General features: G+C 44.1%; 1 protein-coding gene across 1 annotated transcript in view; it reads right to left on the reverse strand.

The window, feature by feature from the left end:
- Window positions 1–500: 500 nt before the first annotated feature.
- The window catches only part of mtss1lb (MTSS I-BAR domain containing 2b), a 70,406-nt gene continuing 46,693 nt past the window's right edge, over window positions 501–24,213 (reverse strand). Inside the window, exons 4-17 of the mRNA XM_078282946.1 lie at window positions 18,275–18,359; window positions 15,317–15,408; window positions 14,435–14,509; window positions 12,534–12,542; window positions 9,697–9,854; window positions 8,966–9,073; window positions 8,733–8,830; window positions 7,229–7,272; window positions 6,963–7,177; window positions 6,346–6,420; window positions 3,848–4,030; window positions 2,165–2,330; window positions 1,012–1,561; window positions 501–972 (exon numbers count right to left, since the gene is read on the reverse strand). Coding sequence (XP_078139072.1) covers window positions 672–972; window positions 1,012–1,561; window positions 2,165–2,330; window positions 3,848–4,030; window positions 6,346–6,420; window positions 6,963–7,177; window positions 7,229–7,272; window positions 8,733–8,830; window positions 8,966–9,073; window positions 9,697–9,854; window positions 12,534–12,542; window positions 14,435–14,509; window positions 15,317–15,408; window positions 18,275–18,359 — 2,159 coding nt within the window. The 3' untranslated portion in view covers window positions 501–671. The remainder of the gene's footprint in view (window positions 973–1,011; window positions 1,562–2,164; window positions 2,331–3,847; window positions 4,031–6,345; window positions 6,421–6,962; window positions 7,178–7,228; window positions 7,273–8,732; window positions 8,831–8,965; window positions 9,074–9,696; window positions 9,855–12,533; window positions 12,543–14,434; window positions 14,510–15,316; window positions 15,409–18,274; window positions 18,360–24,213) is intronic.

Below are 24,213 nucleotides of genomic sequence, written 5' to 3' on the forward strand. Positions count from 1 at the left end.
TGAACCAGGGAGGCACAGTGGAGCTCCCTGGCTTGTTAGCTCCCCGTGTTAATACCAAAGCTTCAGTTCAGTGGGCTAGTAAGTACAGTGTGTCGCTGCTGAGACAGCTCGGGTTCAAATCCAGCCGGTCACGCGTCACCCCCCCCCCCCTCCTCGCTCCTCCGGGCCCCCCGTCGGCCCCTCCCTCAGCCATCGGTCCTTCATATTCGGATTAGAGGGCGGGGTTAGTTGGAGAAGAGGGAGGGGAAGGGGGGTAAATTGGCAAACAGAACCAGTCTTTCTCTCTTTCTTTGTCTCTTTTTTTCCTATCCGTCTTTCCTGTGAGTCCTTCCGTCCCTGGGTGAGGGTGTAAAGAAGACAAACATGCGTCCAACACACGCTAGAGTTATAGTGGCCAGCTAGGAGCCTGTCAATATTCAGTATTTAACTTTAATTATCAGCATGGGTTACCATTATTAATGTTATTATTATCATTATATTATATATCATTTACTCTAATGGCGTCTTTAAACTTATTTTTTGTGTACGTTTTTGTTTTCATTCATCTTCTGTTACATTATAGATTTCTCTACATGGTCTGTGTGTATGTACTAGGCGGTTGGGTTGCACCACACCGACACCTGACTCCCTATTGGCTGACAAGTAGCTTCCTCTTCCTGCTTCTCCTCCAATCACAAGATGCGCGGCGCCGAGCGGTCGTTGGAGACGGTCTTGCGGAGGCGGACCCCTCTCCTGATAGTCGTCAGCATGTCACCGGACCCTTCTGCCCCGTCTGCCCCTGTCTGAGTGTCGCTGGGGCCGGTCGGCGGCGGGGCCGGGTCGTCGGGGAGGGCGGGGAAGGGGAACTGACCCTCCCCAAGGGCGTGCGCGCTGGCTACCAACTCGCCGATCTTCTCCACCAGGCTGTGCCGATTGGCCGCGATCATCTGATCCTCCTCCGATCCGCCCGCTGAACCCGTTCCCATCGCGAGGCTTCCGTGGGCTCCGTGCTGCTGGGCGTAGACCTCTAACCCCGCCCCCGACCCCCAGGCGGTGTTAGGCAGGCTAAGGCGCTTGGGCGACGCCTTCACATAATCGAGCGCTCCCTGCGCGTCCTCGACTCCCGTAAAGAACACGCACTCCTCGCTGCCCACGCGCACCGGCACGCCACCCACGTACCCTCCGCCCGCGTAGCCGCCGCCACCCGCGCCGGGCGAGTGCGAGTCCCCGGGCACAGTGGGTGTCTTGACAGGCACGATGGGCGGGCGGATGGGGATGGGCCCCGCGTTGGACAGCGTGCGCCTCACGCCCGGCTTGGTGGACGGGGTTCGGCGGATGGTGGCGGTGCCCGGGGTCCCCACTCCACCTCCGCCAGCTCCCTGTCCTGCTCCCGCGTGACCCCCGGGACCCAGTACCCCGCTGGGCAGGCCGGCCGTGCTGGCTGGCCTCTTGGTCTGGATCATACGCCGGTAGTTCTGGGCGATGTTGGAGTGGCGAGGAATGGTGGAGGACTTGTCAAACTCTGTCTGTCCATCTGGGCCTTCCGCATCACCGTTCACCGAGTAGCAATCATAGTCTGAACCTATGAGTACAAGGGGGGGGGGGGGGGGGGGGGGGGAGGAAAAGGAGATATGGAGGAAGCATTTAAGAGGAATTAATAGGAGAGAAGCGAAACCCCAAAAGAAAGAGAGGAAAGACGAAGAAATGTAGTCATATTATAGAACACTTGGGAGAGCCAGCCGATTTGCATTGGCTAAAGGCCATCCAGTTCACACAGGAACACTGAGCAGCAACATTTGCAAGCTAAATCTAGGAAAAGAGGCATAGAAATCAATTTATAATACCATTTTCATGATTATAAATTCAGAAGCCAGAAGCTAAACTACTATGAATATCCTAAGAATCAGTCTGGTGCACAGAGCTTCAAAGTCAGTCTCCATGGAAATGTCTGTCAAAATAGACCCATCAAATAGTGTTTGATGAAAGGGTGGTAAAATGGATCATGCACCACTTTCCTTGTGTGATTTTGATCATTTAAAAACACTGTTTTCTAAAGGCAGTGGTTCTTGGAAAAGTCAATAAGGGAAACCTGCAAATGTGTAGGTATTTCAATCAATACCCATCACTTGACAGGTTGGTGTCAAGAAAACGCAGCAGAAGACAGGAGAAAAGATGAGAGATGTACCTTGTGAAGGGATGGTGTCCTCAGAGCAGGATGGGGTGGTGGTCTGGGTGCTGTAGCCGCTAGAGTATTGCAGGGAGTCTCTGCTGCTTTTCTGCTGCTCCATACTCAGTCCTCTGGTCAGCACCATGGCCAGGTCGCTCGCTGCTGGAGAAACCTCCTCTCCGTGCTGAGGACACACAGAGTCACATCATTGACTTGGAAAAAGTGCGTCAACACAAGAACATTGAGATCTGATCTCAAAATCCACGGTCTGAGGTGTCCTGGCTCACAATTCCTATCGGATCTCAGTTGTGTGTGGACATAAATCCATCCATAATGTGGATATTGCAAGCAATGTCATTAATTTACTACACTTCCATTGACGTGAGACGCGGTCACCCTTTTCCGCACGGACATGGAGGCTCTAAGGTGTTTTGCCACTGAAGATTACCTCGAAGCTGGAGGCATACAAAGTACGTACGAAAGTTATTCAGCCACTCGGTGTCTCCACTGGGACCATAAGAGAGCTGAGGAATATGACTTGTGCATAAAGCATACGCCTGCGCTGTCCTCAACAACCGCTGCCTGTTGCGAGTTCTACTGCTAAAAATGTGAAATAACAAGAACAAAAGGAGAGCTTGTCTTGCAAACGGCGACATGTTTCTTGATTATAATATAAAACAAATCCGATCTCGTATCTGACCACAGAGCTCACATACAAGTGTCATGTGTGGACACATCAAAGCGACCGGATCTGAGATCCAATCTGACAGTTCTGATCACTGAAGTCGCATTGAAAAGACAGGTGTAACCACGGGGATAATCTGTTGTACTCACAGTAATACAATCAAGTCTGTTTAGAAAAAGCAAGTAATGTCTGCTGCAGTTCGGTTATGGTTGATTTGAAATTTGGATGTGGGTGTTCCAACAAGTTAAACACGTGAACGTTTACAAGTTGGCCAAATAACAATGAGATGTCATCCTGTTCTTTCACCTTGTGGTGGTAGGTGGTAAAACAGCAAAATGGATGTTCACTGTTTTCAATAGGAGAATGAGAGCAAACATACAACGTCAATGCTGGAGTCAAATTTTCCCAATTTTTGCCTTTCCCGCAGTGGTGAAGGCAAAATGCATGTTGAAACATCTAGTAAAATGTATGTTTGTTCACCTGCTCTTATTGTCTCCTCTTCCATCAAAGATAAAGTAGTGAATAAGCAAGTGCTGAGCATCTCAATGACTGTTTTGGATTTCAGAAACATTTTCCAGGGGAAAAATATGTACTGCCAAATTTTGGTGTGGCTCGGCTATTCCAATTCACTGCTTGGCTTCCTGCTCATTTGCAATGGGATTCAAATTGAATATTTTCTGCAAAATATTATTATTGAAATGAGATTAAATTTGAAAAATAAAGTCACCCAATACTGTTTAGAGTAACAGATCTGATTTTTCTTCATCAAAATCACCATAAAATAGAATGCTGTTGCAGTTGACTGACATTTTATAATGCTGACTGGCATGGCTTTTTTAGGCCAAAATGTGAATGCAGTATTGGTGTATACACACACACACACACACACACACACACACACACACATTTGCGAGCATTCCTCCACCAACCTACTGTTCGTATTTCTCTATTTTCCCTTAATTCTCCTAAACACCATCACCATCTTCAGCCTCCTTGTCATCACCATCCTGCATTACCTTGGCAGCGATGGTTGCCGGGGTCATCCTGGGTCTCTGCCCGTCGTCAGGGTGCGCTGCTCCGGCGTAACCCTGGGAGCCCGGCGACGCCTCGTTCTCCCTCAGCCTATCGAGAGGCTCCTTCCTCCTCTGAACCGCTGCTCCGGCCACCGGCTGCTCATACTGACCTGCCTTGGACCAATCCTGAAGAGGTGGGCGGGGTTAATAACCAGGAAGTAGCGAGTAAGATTAGCGCGAGAGACTTGTCCACTCTCCAGCAGTTTGAGGCCCTTCATCTGAGTGCAGAGTGAGGGGGCTTTGTGGGTGGATTGTCTCTGGAGTGTGTGTGAGTGTATGTAGGCGGGGGATTTTTCCATTTGCTGTTTTTTGATTGGTCAGCTCTCCATGGCCTGCTCAGTTTTAGCCAATCCCCAGTTGGAAGATTGCAAAACCAGTGAGTGAGACGGGAAGGCCAACAAAATATGCATGCACACACAGCGGTTGGGCATGAGTACTTCAGGGAGGCAAAGCAATGTGGTTATGAATGAGTTAATCAGATGAAGAAAAGTAAAAGGAAAAACAAAAATCCTGTTAATAAGCGTTAATTTGAAAGAAAATGATTCATATTGAATGGCAACGGAAATAAAAAAAAGAAATGGGAGCGAATGGAGAACAAACCTTCCAGATAGGAACCTTTGATGTGGGAGAGGAGGAGCTGGATCCGGGGGGGCGGTTATAGGGTGGGGACGCAGGAACAGGTAGAATGACAGAGAGAGGCCTGGTGGAGCCAGAGTGAGAGAGAGCAGGGCGGAAGGTAGCGAAGGACGAGCCAAACTGCGGGACGAGAGACATAGTCACATGATCAGAGAGAGAGAGAGAGAGAAGATAGAGGCAGCTGGTGGTGGTGGTGGTGGTGGTGGGGGACCACTGGGCCTAACACACATGCATACAAGCCAGTGCATGTATACACACACACACACTCTCACACACACTCTCACACGCCCACACTGTAAGCTCACAGTGAGAAACAGAAGAGAGTTTAGATCAGGAAGAGTGGGAACAGATCGGCAGCAGAGTCCACAGTAGAAAAGGCTTCACTAAGAATTAATGTCATAAGCACACTTAGTCACTGGCATCCATGCATGAAAATGACACTATATGCAAACTAACTGTAATTAGACTAAAGTGTAAGACTGTCAATGAAAAAGTCTACATTTGATAACTATGTTAGAAAGATCATGGGAAGTGGCGAAGCAGCCTCCAGACTGTATCTCAAATCCAAGCGCAGTCTATTTTTACAAGGACACATACATCCTCAATGACACAATGCTGTATCATTGTATCACAGTATTTAGCTAACGTTAACTTTTTTCAATAACCATCCTTGATGTACATTGGTATAAATCCAAATGGAGTTTAGGTGCCCTTGCTTGGTGGTGTTTTTGCAGTTTTTCAGCGCTGTTGGTACTGGGAATGTGACCAGCAACCCTTTAAGTACCTCCCTAATTAACCTGACACCCCATTAGTAAGGAAAATTCATTTGCTGCCTTCAAGTGCTGTCAGAAATATCCTTATTAGCTGTTGAGTGCACATGAGTGACTCAACAAAATGGCCAATGCGATTGGGAAAGAGGGAGTTTTCTATGATATCCCAGTTGCTGAGATGTGTTTACAGGGTGGAAAGCACGGAAGTCGTGTCAACATCAATTGCAAGCCTGAGATGCATTTTTCTCATTATTTAATTGCTTATAAAATAAACCACAGCCACCAAAAAAAACTACCTTTGCTAGAGGGCCCACTTAGTTATTATTTTTCACCAAAAGCACATGAATGCGCGACAAGTCGTATTTACAGCTTCCAAAGTCAGAAGAAGGAACTTACGAGGAGCACTTGAAGGTAGCAATTGTTTGTAATGGGCTAAACAGAAATGACCTGAGTCTGCAACAGCCAATGATGTACATCAGTGTTTCTTAAACCATTCTGGGTGCTGACCCTGACCCTCTGGGTACCAACATAACTGTAGTACTGGTGTGTTTTGATGAGTTTCCCTGGGTGTTAAGCTGCACTAGGCAAGATTTTTATGTTAAAATCCACCTGTCTTATCAGTCTAAATCACAAAGTGGGACTGCAGCAGAGAAGAGCACCACATACCCACTAATTAATATTTGCTATATTTGCCCAAATGAAATTCTGCTGTTGGGTATGAACACTTCTAAAAGAAAAATACAAACGGTCATGAATCCAGGGACATTTGCCTTTACAAGAGACCCATTTCACATCAGAAAAAGATGGATCAAAATGCAATTTTTGATTCCATATCTAATAATTTCAAGGATTTTGTTAAATAATTTATTGACACCTACATTTTAGAGCTCTGATGGCACAGATTAATTATCTGTGAAAAAATAATGCTTGTTTTCTTCGATGTTAGCTCACAAATTACTTTCATTACTAACTTTTCATTTGTTTTGTGTGCTGTAAAAGTTAAACAGTGCACAGTGTATGAATATGAGTACTCACAGTTGTAGGGGAGCTGCATTCGCTGACTGACTGGCACGTCTCTGAGGCCTCTGAAGATGCTGAACTGGATGACTTCTACAGCAGAAATACAGAGAGAGAGAGAGATGTTTGTTGGTTTTTGAAAAATGACACTTTGTGTACTGCTTTGGCAATATTGTTTCTGATAAACAATCATGAGAAAAAAGTAATTGAATTGAGTCTCTGCTTGTCTCTCTGTCTCCCTCTCTTAATCCAGATAGAAGACAGAGAGAGAAAGGTCAGTGAAGCAGAGAAACCACTGTGTGAAATGGAGGAAATACACTAGACAACTAACAGACAGTTTGGTTTCATATGTAAATCATGTAGTCTAACATTAAGCCTTAAAACCATATTTTCCTTAAAAAAATAAGTATAACAATCTGCCAGTGGGGTGAGATGATTCTACTTGTTTACAATGTAAATCAATTTATTTCAAGGATTTTTTGAATCAAATGACTTGTTTCTAGAAGATTTCTAGAGAATTTTTCACTTGTTTTAAGGAAAGACTAAAATTTAAGCCTCATTAGACTATCTTTGATTGATTTACTGCAGTGACGTGTGTACATACTCGCATGCGTGTGTGTGAAAAACACCGGTACCTGGCTGGTGATGTCTGAGGGCATGGGCGAGGGCGGCTTGGAGTAGACGTTGGCATCCTGGGAGACGAAGCCCGAGTCGTGGGAGGAGACGCTGCTGAGGCGGTGGGCCGCCACGCCCCCCGGCGGCGGAGGCTGGTGGGCCAGGCTGCTGCGGTAGCGATAGGAGCAGGAGGAGGAGGAGGTGGTCGGTGAGTGGGGCTGGGAGCCTCCGCCGCCTCCGCCCCCTCCTCCACCACCACCACCACCTCCACCTCCACCAATACCGCCACTACCGCCGCCCCCCGAGGAACGGGAGGCGCTACTGTGGGCGCTGTTCACGCTGCTGAAGGGGGAGGAGGGGGGGGGGGGGGGGGAGATGGAGTGATGGAGGAAAGGGAGGAGGAGGAGTGCGAAGGGAAGGAGGGATGGGCAGGGATTGGAGGACGAGGGCGATGTGGAGTAAAGACGATGTTTAAGAAGACAGAGTATGAGGAAATGAAGTTCGTAAGATGTGTCGCAGTTGGTTATTGGAGGAGGAGGAGAAGCGTGTAGGATGGATTAAAGGTGACGATTGGATGAAGGTTAGTTTACAGGATGCGATGTGATTGGTAGGGGGGAGTGTTGGAGTTCATGATTTGGCGTTTGAGTAGTTTTGCGGGTTGTTAGTGGAAGCCCGCGATGCGATGACGCATTGAGGTCAGACACCAGTTAACAGCAGAGAGGCGGGAAAATAAAACCAGTATTCCCCACCCAGAAAAAATAGAGGAAAATCAAAAGGTTTTCGCAAAAGAGAAAGAGGGCAAATTGTAGACAACACACAAAGAGATGGAGGTTAGGCATGCAGGAGACGAGTCGGTAAGGAGAGACAATTTGGGGTTGGGTAATGGTTGGTGAGAGGGGAGAGAGAAAAGGGGGGATGGGGTAGACAGATAGAGACAGTGTAAGCTTATGAAGATCCACACACACACACAACTGATGCTGCATGCATATATTCTGACAGAGACAGGTTCACACACTCATGCACCAAGTGGATTTGTCAGACAAAGAACAATATAAGTCCATTTTTAGCTTTCAGTTAGTCTCCATCTCATTATCTAAAGACTGAATTTGAGCGTTGTGTGAATTCACAGTTTAAGGCAGAAGAGCTTGTGCGTAACATTCATTAGCCGGTGTTTTGGATTGAAACTGCCAATGTTCAATATCTTAAAATTGGACTGTTTTTATGCTGAAACAAATCCAAAAAATTGTATTGAGTATTCAGTGTTTTCCCGCAGGATGTTATTCTTGGCAGGGTGGAAAAACCTCTGAACCAGCATTTAGAACATTGGCACTAAAATTTTCCATATTCATGTAAAAACTTGTGTTGAATCTGATCAAAATGTTGCATTAGAATCAGTTCAGGTTAAGGACTTCCCATATCAGAGGTGGACAAAAATGATGATATATCATTTATTGATCTAACCCTGCTATACAACTGTAAGTACTTTAGCGGCTCAAAAAGAAAATCCAGACTTGTTTCTCTGTCTGAAGGCTTTGATTCTTTTATTTGGAGATTTCACTGAACTGGGGATAAGACAACAGTTATGGACAACAGTTATGATGGACTGACAAACAGACAGAGGGACTGACAATCACAGTGAGACAAATACAGACAGGCAGGCATCAGGGACGGCACCTCTTTCATGACATAATATCATTACCAAGAACACTGGAGGCTGTGGTATTAATCAATTCATAACCCATGTACAGTATACTGTGTGTGTGTGTGTGTTTGTGTGTGTGTGTGTGTACCTGCACATGCTGCTCTTGCGGGAGCCTGAACTGCTTGGGGAGGAAGGGGGGGTTTGATAGGACCAACTGTAATCTGAACCCTTCAAATCCTTAATCACCTGAGAGAGAGAGAGAGAGAGCTTGTTTAGCATTTGTTCAGTGCTTTACATATGTTGTATGTGCATGTTTTTGTGTGTGTGTGTGTGTGTGTGTGTGTGTGTGTGTGTGTGTGTGTGTGTGTGTGCATGTGTTACCTGTTCACTAGCGGGGGGCAGTTTGTGAGGGTCAGTGGTCAGCACAGTGAGGTCATCAATGATGGCCTGGAGGTGGGTGATCTCTCCCAGCATGGCGATCTCTCCGTTCTGATAAACAACAAGAAAGAAACAATGTCCGCCTTTCATTCTCTGCCGGCCTCCCCATCAGATGTTTCACTTCACTATAACATGTTATTACCATTACACAACAAGGGTATTCATGATGATGCATTGTAAGGTATTGGTAAGATCATTATAAGTGTGTTGCAGTAGATGCTGGATATGCTGTAATAAATGTAATACATGTAATACATAACTTTACTATACATGTTACTATACATGTAATACATAACTTTACTATACATGTTACTATACATGTAATACATGTAATACATATCTTTGAGGCAATTGTATAGGTAAAAATCACTGCACAGTCATACCCAATGCATAATGACTTATATCACATAATGTATTATAGGCTTTTTCTTCTGATGTAATTATAATATGAGAATAGTGCATATGTGCTTAACACACTCATCATGCATTTATGATGCCTCCCAGTGCAATTCAAGTACAGTGTTCCCAATTTTCTACTGTCACTTTCTATATTTTGGAGTCACAGAACTAACAGCCATTGCTTTCCCATCCATCCCTCACTCCTCCCTCCTCAATCTTCCCTTCCTTCCCTCCCTCCATTCTTCTCCCAGCCACCCGTCCTCCTCTCTCCTCACCACGACGGGCTGGAGGAAGCCGATGAAGGTGCAGAAGCGGCCCCTCTCCTCCACCAGGGCCCGGCGCACCGCCTGCTTCTCCGTCTCCTCCATCAACAGGCACATGTCGGTCACATCCTGCATGGCGCTGTCCAGCTGGGGCTGCAGGTCCCCTCGCCCTGGGGTGGGGTGGGGTGGGGTGGGGTGGGGTGGGTGTCGCGATGGTGGCAGGAGAAGATATAGGAGGTAAAAAGGGAGGGAGACAAGGAGGTCAGAGAGAAGATGAGGGGGAAAGGGGAGGATAAAAACGTGGGCAAAGAGGGAGAAGGGGGTAGGAAAGGAAGGATTTGGAGAAATGGTGTGTGTGTGTGTGTGTGGAAGAGGTAAAGAGAGAAGTATGGAGCAGAAGAAGAGAAAATAAACAAACATGAACATGATGCGGTGTGTCAGGGCTTGATGGGATATCCCCCTTTCCCCTCCTCCTTTCTCCCATAATGCATTGCTCCATCAAACCACTGGCATACACCATGAAACCCAGACTAAGTGAGATACAGCGAGCTCTTTGGACAGCGACGCCGTGTTTGATATTTTGTCTCCATACTTGTTTTTAATTGGCACACAAAATGGCACAGATGCTATGAGTCAAAGTGCGGATTAACAGCTTTAAACAGTCAGTCCAAATTTAAACTTGGAGAGCAAAGATCAAGCAAATATCCCCAGAAAACTATCTGGAGCCCTTAACTAAAACAAGAAGCACTTGAGCTGCCTAAGAGATCATTAATTAAGCTAATTCATGCATTCATTAGCAAATATTTCTATCAACACACTTGTCTTCATCTAAAACAAGGGTGGTATTAATATGAACTCTGTATCTTAAATCATTAAGGAGTTATAGTAGTTGCAAGAAAATCAGTTTCTCCTCATTAATATGCAGATTTATGCAGCAAATTGCTCCAAAACTTAATCAGATCATCTACTCTATAGGGGTTTTGTGAACTGATGCCCCTGGGGTCAGTGTCTTGCTCAAGGACTCTTCATCAAGACATATCAAACTTATGACCTTTCCATTTTACATTTATTTAGCCCATGAAATTAAACTTGTGGTGGATCTTGACGGAGAGGGAACGACGGAGCAGTTTCAAATTTGTCTACCAAATAAATGAATGACTTCTGGCATATGGTAAACTAATGTTGCATATGTTAAGATGTGAACAGTCACCTTTAATTTGAATTTATTTTCCAGCCGCATCAAATGAACGGTTAAAGAAGCCCAAATAATTTTACTATTGAACATGAACTTAGTTTGTAGAATGATTAAAGCAATTCATGTCTCTCCTCAAGCTCCATTGATTCAAGCCTGGTTTGATAACTCAGACCCTTGTTTAGGGTAGCTAGTAGTTAATATCTTTCAAACATATTGGCGAGTGTCTTTTGCGGCAACTTTGCGCTACTATTTGAGAGACGGTTGGGTAAAGTGACCCGTTTGGAAAATTCCCTGATATTCCCTGACTTCCCCAGATAAATTATCAAATTCCCTGACTCTCAATCCCATGGTATTCCAGGAATTCCATGACCACTCTGACACTATGAATTTATGTCATAAAGATTTATGCCAGGCACTTCAACCTCATAGTCGTTGTGTCAGTCCGCACCCAAAATAATGACAGTACAGAGTCAGAACACAAACAATGCATTGCTGTCCAAATACTTACGGAACTCACTCGTAATACACAATAACCACATAATGACAGGAGCTAGACATAGATGCATATGTACGGTACACAATCTGAATCCTATCTACTGTAACAGTTAGAAAAATCATGAAAATGCGAATTGAAAGGAAGACATCGGAGAGCTCTCTGTGGGGTTAAAGCATGCAAAAATAACAGGCGGCAGAGATGTCGGCAGTAGAAACAGGAGCCGAGATAGAGCGAGAGAGACAGCGGAGAGGGAAAAAAGCCTGCGGTGGGACTACGAGCCAGCGGTACCCGCCAGAGGAGTCATGCAGGAGTCAGGGAAGAAGAAGAAGTTAAGTGAGTTACATCATGCACTGTGGAGGGTGTAGACGACACGACTCCGACGTCTAGGGCTAAACCAGCTACAGAAGCCCAGCTCTGATCTATCACCAGGAGACTGAAGCTGAAATCACTGTAGGTTTCAAAGACGCTGTATCCGAACCCACTGAATTCTAGCTTAGACTAATTTCCATTACCAGTCCTTAGATGGATTTTTGTTGAAATTCACTGGTTCAACTGTGGCGGTAAATTTGATTACTTTCTCAGAAACACTCAAATTACTGTTTTTTTTTCCCTTTAAAAGGCGCTATACTCATATAACTTACATCAGTTTGACATTGCCTAGTATGATGTATATACCATTGTGCCCCTGATGTAAGATTTCATGACTATTCCACAACTTTCCATAACTAAGCCCTTTACATGACCTACAAATGCTCTTCATTCCTGGTTTGTTGATGTTCTTTTTCAGTCTGGTTTCCACTCCAGTTGGGTAAAGTGACCCGACTTTTTTTCCCTGACTTCCCCAGAGAAATGATCAAATTCCCTGATGTTCCCTGTCTGTAACACACCTCTCGAAATCCTGTGGTATTCCAGGAATTCCATGACCACTCTGACACTGTGAATTCACGTCATAAAGATTTATGTCAGGCTAAAACGCTGGGTAAACACTATTCCACAAATGAGAAGCTGGATAAACTGGGTTCAGATGGTGCTCAGTTCTCCACTATGGTGCTCTAATGATAGGAGAAGATTGGGATAGTTGGATGTCGCAGGAGGAATGGGTAGAGTAAGAAAGAGAGAGGGCTGGTAAGATGCAGGGAGCAATAGGCTGATACTTACCCTGAATCTCTATAGCAGGGGACAAATACCACAGGGAGGGGAGGGAGAGAGAGAGATAGAGAGATGGTATAGTGAGAAAGAGGGATAGCAAAGAGAATGCAAAAGAAAGAGAGGGGAGGCAGAGAGAGAGAGAGAGAGAGAGGGAGAGAGAGCAGAAATAGCAGAACTCAGTGTTAAGGTTAGTACAAGGAAGCCATCACAAGACAGCCACAGTGCCGCAGGTTAGAGCAAAATAACACTGCTGCAACCAAAAAAATAAAAAAAAACAGCAATAATCATGTCACCAAGCATCAATATTAACACGACTACCGGACACTTGCGGACACAACAGCCAGCCGCTTCACAAGGACACGCTGCTGTTTTCACTGTCAGTGTGACCAAATGTGACGGAGCTGGCTCGGCTCGGCGGTCTTATAAGAAAAATTTGTTGTGTTTTGTTTGGGCCTGCGTGTCTCAGATCTGTTGTTTTCACTGCTGGGTGAACCTGAAGAGCTAGGTCACAAGAGAGTTCATTGTCATGTGTTTAAATTCAGCTTTAGTTACTCCCAGGGGTGGAAAAAGTACTGGCATTTTATTCAGGTAGAGGTTAAGTTACTGGTGTAAAAATCTATTTAGATTTTTACACCAGTGAAAAGTAGCTAAGTTAAAATGTACTCCTAAAAAATGCTTCTTTTTTTTTTTACAAAAGAGAATATTTCTTGATCTTTTCCATGCAAAAGATACAAAACAAAGTAAAGCCAGATTACTCTTCTCTTCTCAGCAGTTTACAACAGCCCAGTCTCTAATGCAATGCTTATGGAGAGCTGACAAAATCTATACTCAATTACAGTAACAAGAGTGATTGTAATTAGTAAATTCCATCCATGGTTACTCCAATAAATGCCATTGCCATCAAATGACTTCAAGCTTTAGGCAATGAACCTGCCCCAATACCTCCTCCCAGCAAAACCCTTACAATTGCACTATTCTGCCTTATCCATGCTGGTTACAAGTAAGCAGATCTGAATTTCTTGCAATGATGGGGGTTGCAATGATACTCTAGTTTTAAAAACATCGTGTCGAATTCGTTAATCTGCCTGGCAACTGAGTGGAAACTGCTTCAGAGAGAAAGTGCTAATTATTGGTTGCTGCATCACCTAGTGAAGTGTTTGAGGACGAATGGGAGGAGACTTGCAGTACTGTTGATCGCCGCTAGATGGTGATAGGACTGTACACAAAGCTCTACTCTCATGTACTGGTGCGTGGTGTGCATGTGACAGAATGTGTGAATGTGATCCCTGTTTTTGCCTCTCATTCTTCTACTACAGGGGTTCTCAAATGTTTTCATGTCACGGACCCCAAATAGATACACACAAATAGACGCCATGGACTGGTGTTGATTTAGTACTGAATTATAGAACTGTGTACATTGCACATGGAGATAACAGTGGTTACAGAGAAACCTATGATTAGAATAGTCATTTTATACATTCTCTAACTGGGATAATGCATAGTGACTTTAATTACTGCAAGATTTAAGTCTTCTCGTTTTGTTGGGGACCCCCTGGAAGCCCCTCAAGGGCCCCCGAGTGTCCCAGAACCCCACTTTGAGAACCACTGCTCTATTGCGCTATGATCCTCTTCGATACTCCTGCATACTGATCTGTGTCACTGCTCTCACCAAGCTAATAGCACTTTACTGTATACGTCGAAACTAATCCATACTGGACATGAGCTGCACAGAAATGCCATGGATACCATTGGAACTGAAAATGCCTGAGTGACCTCGCATGAGATACTTTGACCTTTGAAATGTGACCTTTTGCCTGCTCTGTCAAATGTGAGAAGGGCCTGCGCTCGGCCGTTAGAGAGCAGAGAGTCACTTCCAGAGAGAAAGACAGAAGGGGGGAGAGCTGCCGTACCTTTACGAGCCTTCTTCTGTAATTTCATGGTGTCAGATGACTTCTTCTTGATCTCGTGGCGTGACCTCTTGTACTCTTGAGAGGGGACAAGAAGAGAGGCTTCAGTAACAGGAATGCAAAGCCCTCCATGTGAACTCGTTTTGATTTAAATTGAAACGCTGCCAAATGTTGTGCCACCAATAGTTACATGAAATAGTCTCTACAATGATGGTGGAAATCACTGAATATCAGTGGCATCACTGAGCTGACAGATCAGTCTTGAATGATATCCTTGATTTCAGATCAATAGTGGCTAATATTAGCCAGGTCTGAAATCGTTATGATTAGCGTAAAAGAACCAAAATTGGTATACATGTACATTTTCAGAATTGGAGCCATCGCAAAGATTATACCGATCGACTGATTTTCTTTCCGCCATTACTTACAAATGAATTTTCCTCATTAGTGCTAATAGTGCTAAGAAAAACATCATTAACTGTTCAGATGACCATGTGATGACGAATTCAATTGACACTCAAACACAGAAATCAGAAAGAAATACATAAAGTTGAGTGATTTGTGTACATTTCACCTGGACTATATGTAAGGGATAATGGTTAGTTAACATTGGCTTAATACTATGATACAACTCACCGGACATTTACTGGCAGTATTGGTTGTTGTGGTTGAACTTGTCCTTGTGAGTGAATTGAGCGCTATTGGAAATCTGGCTATTAAGGGATCTAGTTTCACATTGGCCTGTGTGTGAATACAATGTCAATAATGCTGCTTTTGTTTTATTCTCTTTTCACTTGCCCACCCCTCCACAGGGAGGTCAAAGGTCAGGGTCAGCTGGCCGGGATTCAGGGTGTTGCTCAAGGGCACTTTGTCTGTTTTTTGTACCTTTGGCATGGTCCTTGTCCAGCTGGTTGGCCGTCTTCTTCCAGTCCTCAATCCTGTCCTGGAGAGGAGTGATCAGACTCTCCATCAGAGCACTGGGGTGGGGAGGTGCGTGGGAGAGACGGGGAAAGAGGGAGACAAAAAATAAAGAGATGAATAGTAGATAAATACATTGTGAGCTTGGAATTTTAAGGCCTAGTCCACACTAATCCGGATAAATTTGAAAACACATCTTTATTTCTCCGTTTTGGCCTTCCATCCATGCCAAGACGGTTTCATGTTGTAGTGCGGACGGGGAAAACGGGGCTTTTTGAAACCGCTGACGTGCGATTGTCATGTGATCTCAGGTGCATCATTGTCATGTGATCCATCCAGGCTGTATCGTCTGTTTCAGTGCCTCAAGGAATGGTGGTTGTGGCTGGAGAGCCGCCCCAAACTCGCTCACACGACACAAAGTAGAGAAGAACAACTCTAGCCGTTTTCAAATTTACCCGGATTAGTGTGGACTAGGCCTAAGCTTCTATCGGACATGTTTAATCAAAATTGAGTTATCTCCATAGTCATGATCTTTGAATGTTAATTTACACTGGCTTGGTTTTGCCAGATCGGATGTCAAATCTTCAATATCTCACAACTGCAGTCCACCCAGACAGAACCACAACTCTGTGCTCACGACATGATAAATAATACATGGTAAGAACTAGCAGAGATTCAGCGGCGTGTGCTGCTGGCTTCTGCTTCGTTTCATGCGGAAAACAATCGTAAGCTAAATGTTTGCGGTGCGGTATCTTGAGTGAAGTGAAGAGTAATGACATCACTTCACCCCCCCACCCCCCATCCCCCACCCCCCCACCCCCTCCTCCTCCTGACCCCACTGAAAATGAAGGAGCTATATTTCTGGAGTGGAACGTTATATAAATTCCCTCCACGTGTTGCTCCACTTTACTATTTTAGTATCTGGAACATCTGGGGGACCTCACACCCCCCACCCCCTCCACCACACACACATACATACATGACACAAATGTATACACATACACGTGGTAGGATTACAGGAACGGGCCCGCATACACACTCACACACGCGATAGTTTTTTAGATTGACTCAATCTTCAAAGGGAGCCCTATCATTACCCTGGTGATAGATCATCATCATCATTATCATCACCATCAATGTAATAGCTTTTGCCATGGAAAAGTCATTAGAGACTATGGAGATTGAAGGAAAAGGAAAACAATGGTTGAAAACAGACTCTTGGTGAGGTTTCCAGAGTGGTCTGTGTAGCATGCCAGTCGTATTCTTTTACAGTCATTCGTGTACACACACACACACACACACACACACACACACACACACAGCAATGCTCCTAATGGAATCCATAGAGCTGACACCAAGAACTCATGTCGTAACGCCAAACACACGGTTAGCTTTATATGGAAACACACTTGAGGTTTCCCATTTAAGAAAGCCTGACAAGATATGAGTCAGTGAAGTAGAGAAGGAAGGAAGGAATGAAGGAAGGAAGGAAAGAAGGGAGGAAGAAAGGAAGGAAAATAGATTGAAGGCAGGAGGGAAGGAAGGAAGGGAGAAAGAATGGAAAGTAAATAGACTGAAGGAAGGAAGGGAGGGAGGAAGGAAGGAAGGATAAAAGGAAGCAAGGGAGGGAGGGAGGAAGGAATGAAGGAAGAAAGGAAGGAAGGAAAGATAGACGAAGGCGCAAAGAATGCAAAGAAGGAAACCAGGAAGGAAGGAGGGAACGGCAGACAGAAGGAAAGAAGGAAGGATGAAAGGAAGGACTAGAAGAAGGAAAGAAAGAGGGCTGAAAGGAAAGAAGGAAGACAGGAAGAAGAATAAGGAAGGAAGGAAGGAAGGGAGAAAAGAGGAAGAAAGGAAGGAAACATTGACAGAATGGAGGAACAAAGGAAGGAGCAAAGGAAAGACAGAAGCCAAGAAAGAAGGAAGGAAGAAAGGAAGGAAACATATTGACAGAATGGAGGAACAAAGGAAGGAACAAAGGAAAGACAGAAGCCAAGAAAGAAAGAAGGAAGGAAGGAAGAAAGGAAGGAAACATATTGACAGAATGGAGGAACAAAGGAAGGAACAAAGGAAAGACAGAAGCCAAGAAAGAAGGAAGGAAGGAGGGAAGGAATGAAAGAAAGATAGATGAAGGCGCAAAGAATGCAAAGAAGGAAACCAGGAAGGAAGGAGGGAACGGCAGACAGAAGGAAAGAAGGAAGGATGAAAGGAAGGAATAGAAGAAGGAAGGAAAGATGGCTGAAAGGAAAGAAGGAAGACAGGAAGAAGAATAAGGAAGGAAGGAAGGAAGGAAGGGAGAAAAGAGGAAGAAAGGAAGGAAACTGACAGAATGGAGGAACAAAGGAAGGAGCAAAGGAAAGACAGAAGCCAAGAAAGAAGGAAGGAAGAAAGGAAGGAAACATATTGACAGAATGGAGGAACAAAGGAAGGAACAAAGGAAAGACAGAAGCCAAGAAAGAAGGAAGGAAGGAGGGAAGGAATGAAAGAAAGATAGATGAAGGCGCAAAGAATGCAAAGAAGGAAACCAGGAAGGAAGGAGGGAACGGCAGACAGAAGGAAAGAAGGAAGGATGAAAGGAAGGAATAGAAGAAGGAAGGAAAGATGGCTGAAAGGAAAGAAGGAAGACAGGAAGAAGAATAAGGAAGGAAGGAAGGAAGGGAGAAAAGAGGAAGAAAGGAAGGAAACATTGACAGAATGGAGGAACAAAGGAAGGAGCAAAGGAAAGACAGAAGCCAAGAAAGAAGGAAGGAAGGAACAAAGGAAAGAAACATAATGACAGAATGGAGGAACAAAGGAAGGAACAAAGGAAAGACAGAAGCCAAGAAAGAAGGAAGGAAGGAGGGAAGGAAGGAAAGACAGATGGAAGGAAGGAAGCAAGGAAAGACAGAAGGAAGTAAGGAAAGCAAGGAAGGAAGCGTGTCTTACTTGGTGAACTGGCGCAGCTTGGCCTCAATGCTGCGATGCCTCATGCACATCCTGGTCAGAGCCGAGCCGATGTCCCTGGTGGCCCCTGGAGACAGAACACACAACACACACAGGTTCATATGATGGAGTACACACTCACACACACACACACACACACACACACACCTTGAAAGGCCCTTCTTTGTTATGCCGAAACCACACAAAGCAGTGACCAGTATTTACATTAGCGCCAAAGTCTGCGCTGTGTAAAAGTAAATGCCGGTAAAAGCGCCGCATGCTTCTGACAGATGAACCTTTGTGTTCCCTTTTACATTGGGCCAATATTTAGAGTGGAGACGGATACTACACACACTCCTGGCCCCGTCCAAATAAAGATCTGTCTCGTGAGTGTGTGTTTGTGCGAGAGCCAGCCACTGAGAGACCCAGATTGGTGAGTAACCTGCAACTGTAAACAGCGGTCTATTTTAAGGCAGAGGAGGTCAATGTGGAAAAAGCCGACCCCGGGAGTTAGAAGTCGGTGAAAGTGGAGGTGCTGACTTCCAAACAAGGTGCTCACACTGTCTGTATAGGTGGAAAGCCAATGAGAAAACTGAATTACAGTTTCATTATAGTACAGTACATCCAGGACTTTCCACCACTGATATACAGTGCCTAGAGAATAGCCTAATCACTGCTGCCACTGGAATGTACACACTGGAAATGCAGATTAAACAGCAGCCAAATGGGATTTCCCAGAGAGACACTGTTTATCATGAGGGCTTACATAGGCTTACATACTGAAATCCAGCGAGCGCTGGAAGGAGGAAGACTTTTTTATTCCAAAATGCTGCACAGGAGAGTCATGTTTGTAGAGATATCAAATACTGCAATTCAAGTAAACTGCTGACAATCTAGCCGTTCATAATATTTGCGTTCGAATGACTTCATAGTATTGCAACATGAGTTTCATATTCATGCGATTTTGCAAACTAGGCATTTTTTTTTTAAATGGTCCAATTTGGAGAACTCTCATTTAATCACATAGAAATACACCGAAAAGATGCCATTTTCCCCTTATAGTGCATGGCATAAATCTTTATATATATCTTATATATAAATAACCGAAATTAATGCTTTTATGAAAGTATAATTGATTTGCGTTTATATTGATGGATGTTTGCTTGCTCCTTTTTTATCCTTTTTTTTAAATCTGATTTTACATTAAACTATTATATATATATTCAGTATATTCAGGAGAGGATGGTAAGTCTATATGAGCAGTGTCATTAGGGGGCGATACTGGAGGTTAGCGTCCACATTAGGTCTTCTGGTCTTACAAAGCTCAACTGGAATTTAAGACTTTCCAAGACTTTTTTAATGACAGTAAGGCTGAAATATAAGATGAATTTTGTAAATAAATGTGAGAAGAAAAAAAAAATGACTGTAGACCTGTAAGAACATAGATCAGCGTGACCGGGCTCATGTCTCAGGCACCAAGAAACCACAACATTTTGAAGACTTCCAAGGCTGGATTTAAGACTGAAAAGACTTCATTTAACTGTATTCAAAACCTTTTAAGGCCTTGAGTTTAGATAATAATGATTCAAGACATGGAAGAGTTTTTCAGAACCTGCAGACACCCTGTTCTAACCAACAATCCATACCTTCCCACTTGATTGATTGAGTTGATTAAAATGGAAGCCTATGCACACACACAAACACACACACACACACACACACACACACACACACACACACACACACACACACACACACGATGACAAGAATATATTAGCTTTATATGGGTTTGGGTCTTTATATGGGCGGTTAATCCAGAACAAGAGGCCCTATGTTGCCCCTGGTCTGATCACCCCTAAGTGCCTTGCTCAAAGGCACCTCAACAGTAGTTAATGAGGGAGGAGAGAGTGTTATACAGTCAGTTTCCCCAGCCAGTCTGGGGATTCGAACTCTCAACTGTCTGGTTAAAACTCTCATAGCCAAACCCCTTTGCCCACAATACTGCAGGTCAACCACAGTCTAACAGTCTAATATTGACTGAAATAGATGTTCATTGGGATGCTTGGTGTGGCTATGGCACACACACACACATGCAAACACATACCGATACACACACAAATGCATATCCTCTCTCTCTCTCTCTCTCTCTCTCTCCCTCTCACTGTGTGTTGTTCAGATCCAGAGAGAAGCGCTCCATTCATAATTAACAAATTCCTCCCTCACGCCTCCCGCTTTACCCGGCAACCATTCATTAAAGCAAAGCTACCCTCCCCCAAACACACACGCACACACGCACACACTTGCTCCAGCATACGCCATGCATGCGCAATCGGTCACAAACGCACAGAACTAAAACAGCATTTTTAACCTTGTTTTGACGATGTGATCTAACCCCAAGCCAATAAGAAGACCTTGAAGCTGATGTGGGGAGAGAGTGACGCAGAATGACAATATTGATAAAGAGACAAAGAGAGAGAGAGAGAGAGAGAGAGAGAGAGTATGTGTGTTACTTTGTATCAGACGAAGAGAGAGAATGGGAAAGAAATGAGAGAGGGAGGGAGAGAGGAGAAATGAGAGAGTGTGAAGAGGAGAGGGATTGCCTTGCACATTTTAATGAGCTCACTGCTGGAGTGAGAACCAGGGATTGGAGTTACAGCCAAGTGTGTGCGCGCGTGTGTGTGTGTGTGTGTGTGTGTGTGTGTGTTTGATCTCTACATTTATGATGGTCCCCTTCCTGTTTGTCTGTTATTACCATGCCTCTCAGACTCCATAGGAGATCAACAACTAGATGAGGGAAGGCACAGAGCACACACTGCTCACATCTGGAACACAGCTACTGTGTGCTGTGTGTGTGTGTGTGTGTGTGTGTGTGTGTGTGTGTTCGGGTGTGTGTGTGCATTGCTGTCCATAGCAAGTCACTTAGTCTATAGTATTGAGTCTTAAAATCATATTTTTTCTTGTTTGTAGTGCAAACCAACTTGTTTCAAGAATTTGTTTTTGAATCAAGTGTCATTTACTTGATACCTGTGGAGTAATCTGCCATATGCTACCTTGTTGCAAGACACTGACGCTTGTTTTGTAGTAAAATCCCAGTGAGAAACTACATTGGAAACAACTGGCATTATCCCACTTTACCAGGAAAGAAGGTCAGAGAGTTTGGGATGGGACTGAGAGGAAAAAAGGGTAGAAAAAGGTGAAATTTCTACTTGTCATATGGAGAGACTATCACTCAACATAGTGTATGCTAAAGTGTTAGCATGGAGCCTAGTATCGCTCAACATAATGTATGCTAAAACGTTAGCATGGAGCTACAATCACTAAACATAGTGTATGCTAAAATGCTATCACTCAACATAGTGTATGCTAAAATGCTATCACTCAACATAGTGTATGCTAAAATGCTATCATTCAACATAGTGTATGCTAAAATGCTATCATTCAACATAGTGTATGCTATAGCGTTAGCATGGAGCCTACTATCGCTCGACATAATGTATACTAAAGCGTTAGCATCTACTATCACTCAACATAGTGTATGCTAAAGTGTTAGCATGGAGCCTAGTATCGCTCAACATAATGTATGCTAAAACGTTAGCATGGAGCTACTATCACTAAACATAGTGTATGCTAAAATGCTATCACTCAACATAGTGTATGCTAAAATGCTATCATTCAACATAGTGTATGCTATAGCGTTAGCATGGAGCCTACTATCGCTCGACATAATGTATACTAAAGCGTTAGCATCTACTATCACTCAACATAGTGTATGCTAAAGTGTTAGTATGCATCCCAAGAAACCAGCAGTGACCATCTACAGTATATGTGTTATTCACTTACCCCATTCAATATCCCACAAATGTGCATACACTGCAAAAATATGCATCTTGACAGTATGGTATTAAGCCTTAAAACCTTATTACTTTGAAAACCAGTCATTCGCTTCCCCTATTCAATCTGCCTCCAATATGAAATGCATGTGGAAGTCAAGTTCAAGGCAGGAAAGCAGAGCCTCCTTGACTGTTTCTGCATACACAGCAAAAAACAAAAATATCCGTCTGAACAAGTCATAAAAATCTTATTTTCTTCAATTAAGTCAAAACCTGCCAGTGAGGTGAGATCATTTCATTTGGTTCCAATGCAAATCAACTTTGTTTCAAGATTTTTTTTGCATCGGAAAACAAGCCGAATGATCTCATCCCATTTGAATTTTTCACTTGTTTTAAGAAAAATAATGCTGTAAGGCTGAATATGAGACTAAATGACATTTTTTGCAGATTTGCAGAAAGCAAGAACGTGTTTAGCTTAGACCCTGCTCTGCACACGCACACACACACACACACACACACACACACACACAACTCTCTCTCTCTCCTGAAGGACGAAGGAGGGGACTCCCCCCCTGGGAAATATCACTCTATTCTCTCTCCTTCCTTTCCCCCTCCCTCACTTTTCCTTTCCTGCTTTTGATCTGCTTCCTGGCTGCAAATGCTCCCTATGAAAATGCATGTGTGTGTGTGTGTGTGTGTGTGTGTGTGTGTGTGAGACCCGCCCAGGAAAGGTGCATGTATGGTTGGTGCCAGCTTTGTTAGACAGATTTAGCGTCTATTCTACAAACAAATCTCATCCAACAGGGAAAACATGTCTCCAACACACTCATGAAAAATAAAAAGTCACGTTATATTATATTACTTTTTTAAGAAAGGGTCTTCGGGAGGTGATAACTTTTTGAAATCGGGTCATTGTAGCAGCAAGAAGTAATACAGCAAACACAATACAGCAGAGAAAAATAGAGTATAAATAAGAATGGATAGAAATAGAATAGATAGATAGAAATATAAGAATGAACAGTATGAAATATATGAATTATTGCATGTATACAGTGAGAAGGGTACACACTAGTCACCGGTTTGTTCAGAATAGGTTTCATCTGACTTTGCATGAAAGTATGAGACGTCCATCTTGTTTTCCAGCCAAAAGCATGAATAGTCTTGATCATGTGTAGTCACAGAGCAGCCGGAGTGGCGGCCTGCCTGGTGAATGGCGAGGCAAAAGAAAACTATTCTCTCTAGTCACCTAGCAACCGACTTAACTGACAGCTCTGTTCCCGTTTCCATGACAGCACAGATCTTGGCCTGTTGCTAAGGTGAGAATCCGAATGTTTGTTGCTAAGGTCAAATTGTCTGCTGCTACGGAAACCAGAGGGAGAGAGAGAAGAGAGAGAGAGAGGCTGAAGGACAGCGACGGAATGTCTCACGCACACACAAACACACACACTGTAAGCCAACTGTGAGAAACGAAAGCAAGCTTAGAGCAGAAAGGGTACGAAAAGATCAACACGCACACACACACACACACACACAGGGCTGGACCAGTAGAAAAAGTAGAAAAAGTTGTAATTTTCCCGTTTTGTTGTACCCACTTTCCCTCAACCTGCCTCGCATACTTCTACTTCAGTTAGTGATTTCCTACGTTTCCCAGAATGCCTTTCAACACCCCCAGACAAGGGGCATGAACTTGTTGCATACTCAAAACACATCATGTCCTGTGGCTGCATTGCATTCTGGTCTATTGAGGCTGCTGTTGGAGGAGAAATTGGTCTCTCTCCTCTTCTCCGATGGATTTCTCCCTGTATGATTGTTGAACGTCTCTCGGTGCAAAATGGCAGCTCTAGAAAGAAGCCCTCGCTCTTTGATTCTGAGGGACTGACACCAAAACCTGACGTTTACCGCTGACGTTTTAGATAGATGAAACTGGACCCAGACATGCAAGGGACAACACCAATAGCTGTTTTTAATGGTGTTAAAGTGTTACAAGGCGGATTGTTCCTTTAAACATGGGATAGACTTCTTTACAAAACAGTCCATTCACCATAGAAGCAGGCCCAGACACCACCAGACACACCTTGTTTTGTTTTAAATGGGCTATATCCTTGACTGATT

The sequence above is a fragment of the Centroberyx gerrardi genome, chromosome 1 (assembly GCF_048128805.1).
Source record: "Centroberyx gerrardi isolate f3 chromosome 1, fCenGer3.hap1.cur.20231027, whole genome shotgun sequence".
Lineage (NCBI taxonomy): Eukaryota > Metazoa > Chordata > Actinopteri > Beryciformes > Berycidae > Centroberyx > Centroberyx gerrardi.